General features: G+C 47.5%; 1 protein-coding gene across 1 annotated transcript in view; it reads left to right on the top strand.

Moving 5' to 3' along the window:
• Positions 1 to 132: 132 nt before the first annotated feature.
• Positions 133 to 9,963, top strand: part of VIPR2 (vasoactive intestinal peptide receptor 2) — a 64,508-nt gene continuing 54,677 nt past the window's right edge. Inside the window, exons 1-2 of the mRNA XM_044920029.1 lie at positions 133 to 180; positions 2,855 to 2,954. Coding sequence (XP_044775964.1) covers positions 133 to 180; positions 2,855 to 2,954 — 148 coding nt within the window. The remainder of the gene's footprint in view (positions 181 to 2,854; positions 2,955 to 9,963) is intronic.

Raw genomic sequence — 9,963 nt, 5'->3', positions numbered from 1 at the left:
GGCGGGGAACTCGGCGGCTGGCCCACGCGCTCCAGCCGCCCCGCGGCAGCTGCAGGGCGCGGGGCGCTCGGACCGCCGGAGCCGGGGGTGCGCGCCCGCGGCTCGGCGCATGTTGGCATCGGCCGAGCCGCGATGAGGGCGCCCGCGCTGCTGACCTGCTGTGGCTGGCTGCTCGCCCCAGTGAGTGCGTCCTGCGACCCCCGCGCTGCCTCCACCCCGACACGCGTCCTCCCTCCGGGGAGAGGAGCGCGGCTCGCGCCGGCTGCGCTTCCCTCCCGCGTCCAGGCGCGGGGCTCGGGGCGGGCCCGGGGACGCTCGCCCGCCGGAGTCGGGGGCCCGGGGTCGGGAACGGGGTCCCGTCTGGGGAGCGGGTCACAGCTAGGGCTCGGGCAGGGAGCCTGCGTTTGTCGGCTCCGTCCGCCTCCCTGGATTTGCCAGAAGCAGGGTCCAGTTTCCTCCAAGACGCCGGTCAAAGAGGAGCTGGTTTCGGCCGCCTCTTTCCGAGGCGTGAGGCGGGCCGTGCCTGGCCGTCGCGGCGCCCGAGAGCGACACGGGGGTCAGGGCTACGCCAGCTGCGCGGGCTTCACATTGGAGTTTGCCTCGTCGCTGAATACTTCTTCCACTTCCTGGTACTCGGCCCTGGTTCGTATTTGCTTGAGTGTGTTTCGGAGGGAGACGGTGTGGCTGAAGAAAGTTTCCTTCCGGGAATACTCTGGTTCCTTCGCCCTTGTTGGAGGGCAGTGGAACAAGTAACACCCTCAACAGTGGCTTGTTGAAGGGCTGCATGAGTGGATTCTCGAATTCTCAGGAATTCTTCCTTGTACTCGAAGGACATTGCCAACCCGGTCGCTTGCCTTCCTCCCACGCCGAAGCCGGGCTTGCTCGTTTGTGCGCATCGCAGCCGCATCACCGGCCCCCCGACTCATAGCCCCTCTGAGGTTGTGACGCGAAGGACAGAGCTGCGTAGGGAGGTTGTCGTTGCTGCGCGAATCTCGTTATTTAGGGCGTGAGAACCTAGGAAACGCGCTTGCCTGGTGTGAAGGCTGCCAGGTCTGTCCTCCCTCCGAGGAATGGAGGTTTAAGAAGACCCTTGTTGGGCATCTGGGTGGCTCGGTTGGTTAAGCGACTGCCTTCGGCTCGGGTCGTGATCCCGGAGTCCCGGGATCGAGTCCCGCATCCGCTCCCTGCTCAGCGGGGAGTCTGCTTCTCCCTCTGGCCCTCCCGACCCTCCCCCCTCTCATGTGCTCTCTCTCCCTCATTCTCTCTCTCTCTCAAATAAGTAAATAAAATCTTAAAAAAGAATTGTAAGAAGACCCTTGTTAGTAATTTTAATGCTTTGAAAGATCTAGTTTGTTAGACGTACCAGGAATTATTCTGGCTAATGCAGCTTTGATTTCTAAGAGTTCCCAAAGTAAGTCATTGCTCTGCATATTAAAGAATATCAGGAACCATAGTGTCTTTTTATACCTTGACAAACATTTTTTAAGTCAACATAATTTTCCCTATTCTGAAACTTAAAGACCACTGACTTGTTCATATGGAAAAGTATAGTCTGTTTGAAACCAGGAGTTTCTAACAGTTGGTGGTTGTCCAGTAATGAGCTTGGGGGGAGGAACTTGGTGTCTTTTTAAAAATGAGGGTAAATGTGGCAAAAGTATCAGCGTTTAGTTCTTTTAATTCTGTTTAGGAACTTTATTCCTGGTGAGAGTCCTAATTAAGCATGTTGATAGTGGGGTAATTAAATACAGGTGGCCATAACATACCCAGAGTATGATAGTCTTACAGGAAAAGTAAAATTTCGTTCAGACACAGGAGGGGTGAGTACTTGGGGTGGGGAGAAATAAAAAAAAGAATGTTGGATTTTCGTAAAGACAGAGATCAGAGACTGTTTTCTTCTAAGACTGAAATGTGCAGTTTTGTCTTTTGCACACATCAATAGGCAACACTAATCACTATCTGTGCCACAACTTTAGTTCCTATGACAGATCACGATGGGAAGTCACCCACCTCTTGTTAGTGGCAGCCGTGGTGATAACACCCAGCTCTCTCTTCCTCTCACTACTTACTCCTCTTATCTTTTTGAAAATCTTCTTCGCACCAAATTCTGAAGTTTCAGATGTGACCTGCAGGCTCTACAAATAAAGTTATCCTGTTAGAGGGGCGCCTGGGTGGCTTAGTCGTTAAGCGTCTGCCTTCAGCTCAGGTCATGATCCCAGGGTCCTGGAATGGAGCCCCGCATCGGGCTCCCTGCTCTGCGGGAAGCCTGCTTCTCCCTCTCCCACTCCCCCTGCTTGTGTTCCCTCTCTTGCTGTGTCTCTCTCTCTGTCAAATAAATAAATAAAAATCTCAAAAAAAAAAAAAGTTATCCTGTTAGAACCCTGTTCAGTGAGTGCAGAGGCTGTCCTTAGATGAGGCGTGCTGGCGTCTGGAGATAGCATGTGGTCATTAAAAATAGTCTTATGAGTAGACATGTATGTACTTTAATTAAATCAAGGGCTATGAAATGGAGGACTCAAATATTGAAAGATCATTGGATTAAAAAACTCTACTGCTGCCAAATTAGTACCAACAACATACAATGTATTATGTTAGTAAGTTGTTTTCCTGCTCAGAAAAAAATTTTTCTATTAGGTTTATATTTGTGTTATGAGTCCTTTACAAAGTAATTTTTTTTTAAATAACCATGCCAGAAATATGAAGGTGATTGCTTTTAAGTAAGTGTTATTTGGGGAACAGCTTAGAACCATGAGCTGTTTTGTTTTGTTTTATTTTGTTTTGTTTTGTAGAAGTGTTGTTTAACTTTCCTCTTACAGTGAAATTTTTAGTTACTTCCATTTTTATAAACCTTGACCAGGTGACCAGTGTTCACCCAGAATGTCGATTTCATCTGGAAATACAGGAGGAAGAGACAAAATGTGCAGAGCTTCTAAGGACTCAAACAGAAAAATACAAAGGTAAGGTAGCGGCTTGGTGAGTACAGCGGTCTCAGTTGGATAAGCTGACAGGCAAATAGCTCACGCCTCACTCTAAAAATTGAGTTTTAAGGTAACCTGCATTTTCAAAAAAAAAGTCTGTTTCCACTGTTTTTTAATGAACTGCTGGTAAAACTCATATGAATATTGGGGGCCGGGGAATCCTTCCCATAATAAACCTTTTAAAAGAAAGCTTTTATCCTTAACAGTAACAATAGCCATGGTTCGACATAATAGCAACAGTTACTAAAATAATTTCATGGGCATTGTTATGCTTTGCAAAAGCAACTCCATTTTCCATGGAATGAGTATTTATCTGATTTCTTGCACTTAAAAATTTTAGTCACATCACAGATGATTTTAATCCAGTTAATAATGGTGGAAACATCAGAAATCAAATAGGGAAATGAGACTTTTGTTTTCCTGAAGACAGACCTATTGTGAATACAGTGCATTTGCTCATTTTATTTTCTCCAGGTCAAAGAGCACATGCTGGGACCACATGCACTCCAGCTAGGCACATTCACAAGTCTATAAATTCAGAAGGTTCTGTGATAGCACTCAAATTATAACAGTAGCAAAAACCTTTTGTCTTTCATCTCCATTCATTTTCAAGACAAAAGTTAAAATCAAAGTAAGACTATGTGTTAAAACAGTTTATTGTCCTGCAGAGGGACTTGAGACCAGAAGTTACACACATAAGCTTTGTTCTAGACCAGCACTGCCTTGAAGAAATAGTATGTAAACCACATAGATAATTTTTAATATTCTAGTTGTCCCATTAAAAAAGTAATAAAAAAGTGAAATTAATTTTAATATACTTTATCCAAAAATATCCAAATCGTTATCATTTCAACTTGTAATCAATATAAAATATGGATGAGAAATTTTGAATTTTTTTTATACTGGGTCTTAAAAATCCAGCATTTGATTTGCACTCACAGAACATCACAATGTGGACCCACCACGTTTCAGGGACTCGCAGCTCCCAGTGGCTCCCACGCTGGACAGTAGGGCTTCAGATGGCTACTGAAATAGGGATCCTGTCCTTTCTGGTCCCCTGTGGAGCCTCCACTTCCTCAGCTGAAAAATGACGTCTCTGACCCCAGGATTCCTCCAACCTTAAAGATCTGTGATTTTTGTAATGCATACACTGCATCTTCCAAATGGTCTGGTAGAGCTCTGACCAGGGAAAGGCAAATGAAGTAGATCAGCTCCACAGCTAAGGTGGACCGAGTGTCAATCCTATGCAAAGCCATGTGCTGACCATTAGCCAGCTCTGAGGAGAGATGAGACACAGGTTCTGCCACCCAGGGCCTTGAAACCAATCTTCATGGCCACTGAGGTCTGTTACCTTCAGTGAAAATTAAGAGACTTAGGAAAAATAAATGCAGAGGAGCCAGACTTTAGAATCGTCTGGTGAGTGGCCAGTGAACCCAGATCCCAGCAGCACCATCCATGAGACCTCCTGCATGGAGACGGGTGGGCCAGCATGCTGTCTGCTACATCCTCAGTAGGTGACCCTTGGCCGTCCGAAGACTCCTGGGGACTGGGAACTCTACCCCTCATGCCATCATTCCTGGTCAGGTCGTTGACGTGCTCTGAGGCTGCCCACAAGTGGTGTTCACTCACTGGCATTAACTGTTCCCCTGGAGCAGCAGTGAACAGAACCACTTCTTCACGGGATTTCATCTTCCAGTGTCCGAAGGGCATTCATAGGCTCTGTGGGACCTCACGCTGCCCATTCCTGCCACCTGCTCCCGGACATACTTCCCAGGCCCTCTGCCACAAGCCGTGGACACACACAGACACTCCCAAAATGGGGAAGGGAGGAAGAGTGCAATTGACATTGCTGGCATGTGGTCATAAAGAAAAAGCAGACAAGCTGTACTCGGTTTTATTACTCTTGGTGGATCCCTTACAGACGGCGCGCCTGTCCCTAGCCTGCAGCTGGACAACTTCTCCCCTTCCCTTGCTCCTCTCACAGCTGATGTTTTAGGGAAAAGCTCCTGGAATACTTCGTGCTTCTTTCCTGTTCTTCTTTATTTCCCACATTCATCAAGAACATTTTGTTAACAAGTAGAACACTGGCACTATTTCAGTGGGCAACAAGGAATACTTAACACTTAAAAAACAGCATATGGCTCCTGACTTTCCCGCAGAGGAATCCCCTCACAGTTGGCCTGGGCTTGGCTGGAGAGTGGACAGCGCAGGGCGGAGGGGCCTTGTGCCCGTGACTCACTTGACAGGCGCTGTGTGATGAGAAATGGGACGAGTTCAGGGAAGTCAAGTTTTCTGCCATTATGAAATAGGGTGTTAGGATCACCACAATCAGGGGCTTTTTTTATACATGAAAGAATCTTTATTACCGGTTACCTCGCATAGATGGAGTGTGGCATTAGTTCACTCAAAACAATGTCCTTTTAGTTTTACTCTGTTCCAAAGACACAGGTCTCACCCCTAGTCCCTGGCCAACCCTTCATGAGGATAAGGTGTCGGCCTATGGGAGAGCTGATGGCCTTGTGGCTGGGCAGGGGTGGCACATGGTGCAGTGGGGATGTTGGGGACTGTCTCCTTACAACCCTCGGCTGTTACTGTGAGGAAATGCAGGTTCCAAATTGCCCAGCTTTGTATTTTCAGAGAATATCCAAAATGCAAACTTTACCTAAAATATTCCGATTTCTTAAAAGTTTACAACTAGTTCTTTTAAAAAAGCTTTGCAGGAGACCGGCAGACCTCCTGCAGGACAGGCAGGCAGATCCTGTGAGCTGCCGATTGCGCTCTCCAGGATGGCTGGACCACTCAGGCCTATCCCCACCATTGGACAGCACCTCATAGTACAAAGATGGGTCAGGACATCTTAGATATTCAGTAGAGTCTCTGTCACAGGTACCTCCTGCCTCGGTTCAGAGTTTCTCAGGGGTGATCTGTATGTGACCCACATCAGACAGCTGGATGGCAATACCTAAGGGCAGAGTCTTTGAAAATCACTAGTTCACCTTGACATCAGCTTAAGCAGAAAGAACATGGTAGTTTTAGATGAAGGCTGTAAAAGATCTTCCTTGTTTGGAGTGGTGGAGAATGATGTCACTCAGTTTTCTTGCAATGACAAGTATCAGTCCTGGACATTTTCCTATATTGAAGGCTCTTATTACTAATATTAGCTCTATAGCCAAAATATCTGCATGTGACTCATTTCACCTTTTGACTTGCAGGAAGAGCCTGCTGCTACCAGGCCAGCCGCCCTTCAGGAGAAAAGTGGCAGTGTGACTGGGTTTAGGCCTGGCCACCCTTCAGCTTTCTGTAAAGAGGGACAACTTGTGTTCTAAATTCCTTTTTTTTCCTTTTTACTCGTTGGAATATGCATGGCTCAAATGCCAGAGATATAAATAGTAATAAGTTACCAAAATAAAGATACTGTAGACGAGGTAAACCAGAAGCAGTAAGTGAAGGCATTCTGACCGGATGAGAGGAGAGTTGTACATTTGCTTCATGAAATTAAAAGCGAGAGGGTCTGTAGTGCATACTTTTAAATTCTGTAGGATTAAGAAGTTGGTGTGAAAACAGAAACCAGGAAAAACTAGTTTTCAATTTAGCAAGGTAATGCGTATAAATCCAACGAGGAGTTCTTTTTATTATGTGCTGAATCTAAAGCAAATGCAAACACATAAATCCAGTCAAAAGACAATTTCAATTCTAAACCCTTTTAAAGAATTCACTGTATAAGAAAGAAAAGCTTAGGAGGTATTTAGGCTTTGTCATTTAATGCTGATTCATGGATAAAACTAACTTAATCCTACTAATGGATGTATGAGGCTCTCCGAGGCCACTGATGCCTAAAAACATAGCTAAAATCCGGCACTGTTCCCTAGCGGCAGCCTGTGCTGACCTGCAGAGGGGAGGGAATGAGTCAGCCACTCAGGCTTTGCCCAGTTTTCCTGCCTGTGCACAGAGTGGAGAGGAACTCTTATGTGACTTTGTATTATTTACGCCTAGATCTGGAGGGGCTGTGGCCTGTGTCTGGGCGGAGCAGAGGGGGACCCGTATTTTCTTGATAGCTCCATATTCGGAGCTGTCCCATTAAGGTGCACGGCTGAACGGGGTATGGTGGCGAATGTTAGCTTAGGACCAGCACCATGGGAGGTGCTAGACTAAAAAACTTCCTTTTCTTTGACTTGGATCTACTTGTCAAGCGCTGTGAGGGGTTTGGACTTCCCCTCCTTGCAAGCTGACAAGTTAGCTTGCATGGTTTCATAGATGCCAAAGACTTGGGACCCTGGGTCAGAGACAGACTTGGTTGCTCCTGGCACACGAGCAGCTTGGGAGCCATGTTCACATAGTTCCCTTTTCCCAAGTCCCACGGGAGCGGTGCAGAACAGCCACGTGATGCAGTGCCCACGGCCATCCATGTCACAGCTGAGGAGCCCCCAGTGTCCCAAGGAGGCTGCTGGTGCCCCTGCCCAGCTTTTGCTCCCGAGAACGATGCTCTCTCATTTATTGTGCTCAGGCCAGACGGAAGCACCGTCTCTGTCCAACAAGCCCCTTTCACAGACGTCCTCTTCCCGAGACACGCCCAGAGAGAACTGTCTCCAGCACCAGCAGAGTGGCTTCTCTGCACGGCTGAGCTCCTTCTGATTCTCCACAGCATGATGGCTGTGGCCACTGCTCACAGTCCCGTGTTGTGCTGGTCCTCAAGGGGGAGACGGCATCTTGCTCCCATCACAGTCCCGAGTCTTACACAGTACCTGGCATTTAAAAAGGCATTGAATAAGCTTTTGCTGAACACATTAATGAAAATTAAAAATTAAGTGATATATGCACATGGGAGAAAAACCATTCAAACACACATCTAATGACAGGTATTTCCCACTGCAGACCTCCAGCGCCCTCCCTGGAGACAGCCTCTCCCTTGTCCCCCCGATGAGGCATGCACACACAGGACACACACTCACCCTGCTCCTCGCTTCTCTCCTACAAATGGAAGCCACGTACCGTACGCCCTTATGCTCCGGTCTGGACTTTGTGTTTCTTTTTTGTTTTTAACTTCAGCAGTATATTTGGAGACGATTCTTTATTGGTTTAAATATTCTGCTAAGAGCTGTGTAGTATTCTAACATATTTCATTATCTGTCCCAGGCTCCTGGGCTTTTAGGTAGCTTATAAGCCATGCTCTAGTGACAGCATTTGTTTATGTGAATAAAAATATTTCACCAGCATTTGAGGATGGACTTCAAGCCACTGATCACGAAATCATATCGCCAAATAACATCATTTTCACAGCGTCCTTATTTCTGTGATTGTTGTGTCACATAAAATAAAAGTAATTACATCCCATTTTACATCCAGTCTTTCCCTGCACTTTTCATCACAGAGGGAACTAGACAGTTTCATGAATGGGTTCCCTCTAAGAAAATCAAGTGGGGAAGGTGTCTCCTCTTCTGCAAACTCTTCTTGGACGCACACCAGGCGGGGGTGCCTGTTTCTGCCACTGTGGCCCGTGCAGAGCCCTGCTATCGCGTGCATCGTCTGCTCGGAGATTGTCCTTCTCCCTGTGGAGCATGAGCTCTTGAAGAGCAAGCGCTGTGTCGATGGCTTTCTATTCCTGGTCCTCAGCGGACGTGCAAGTCGAGGCATAAACAGAGTACCCACCGTCTTCTACTCATGTGGGTCTGAAGGGAGCCATGCTGGGAGTCGGGGCACAGCCAAGGAGTGAGTCAGGGTGATGCCAGACCCGTTTCCTCCCTTTCCCTTTCCCTCTGATGCAAGTAGGCCCTTGTTCTAGGCCAAACATCTCTGTGGCCAATAAGTTAAAGAGACTGGTGTGTTTTTTCCCTTAGGACTGGGTCTTTTGTTTTGTAACTAGGTTTCTCCTAATTCTAAACTCCTTAAAATCAACTAGTAGCCTTGGATATTTAAATAACCAATAATTATTTATCAAGTTTTCTGAAAGTAATGACTTAAAATTTACTTTTTATGGGAAATGAATCTCACTGAAAAAAATTCTACCCTGAATTAAATTTTTGTGTTTAGACTCCTACCGGGAATCATAAACAAGAAATCCATTTCTAGCAGATAGGGCGTCTGCACACCTAGAAGCCACGGTGATTGCTGATCTTGTTTGGAAGAAGAAAGCTGTAACCTGACACTCTGTTAAATCACAGGAAGGGACTTCCAAGTGGACTCACACTGCCCTGGTTTGGACCAGGTTAGCTTCTCTGTCCTTTCTTCTAAGGCCGGCCAAGTCTCTGCTGCTGGTGACCCCAAGACTCAGCTCAGCGGCTGGTTGACCGTCTGCACTGCTTCTGCCCCTTCGCTTTGTGTGCTCCCTCCTTAGCTCAGATTTCCTCCTCCCTCTGGATTCTCACCGCAGTGGGGGCACATTCTGCTGCTTTTCGGGTTAGTAGGAATTGGGTTTCCTCTTTAGATGACCCCTGGCAGCACAGGTTCTCATTCCACCGATGTTTTGTGATCTCCTGTGCTGTGTTTACAGGCTGGAGTTTCTGCACCCTGCCGCCTCTGGGGCCTCCTCCCTTGGCACGGGAGCGCTGTGTGGAGGCTCTGAGCCCCAGGCACTTCTGCTGTGTGCACTGCATGGCAGACACAGCCCTGGTCTCCTCCTGGGCTCCCCCAGCTGCCATGGCCGCGGGGCTGGTGCTCCCGTTGGAGGGTGGGTTCCGCTACCACATGACCTCTCACCTTCGTGCTGGCTTTCGGTCTTGCCTGTTTTTGATTGCTTGGGCAGATGGCAGCCCTTCCTGACAGGGACTTGGAGATGTGAGCTGTTCCGTTGCAAGACTTTCTCGAGTTTTCTGGGTCATGCACCAGGGACTGCCTCAAAATGTGGCCAAAACCAGAGCCTCTGGTTTTGAGTGGTTGCCTTGTAGCACAGAATGAGTGAGAACGAGGATGTGCTGTTGTCGTGGCTGAGGCATCAGCTGATTCTGCCTTGCATTAACTTTTGCAGCATGTTTTTATTAAGTGTATACCAAGA

Source organism: Neomonachus schauinslandi, chromosome 12, assembly GCF_002201575.2.
Source record: "Neomonachus schauinslandi chromosome 12, ASM220157v2, whole genome shotgun sequence".
NCBI lineage: Eukaryota > Metazoa > Chordata > Mammalia > Carnivora > Phocidae > Neomonachus > Neomonachus schauinslandi.
The sequence above is the reverse complement of the archived record's forward strand: the minus strand, read 5'-3'. Positions and strand labels throughout refer to the sequence as shown.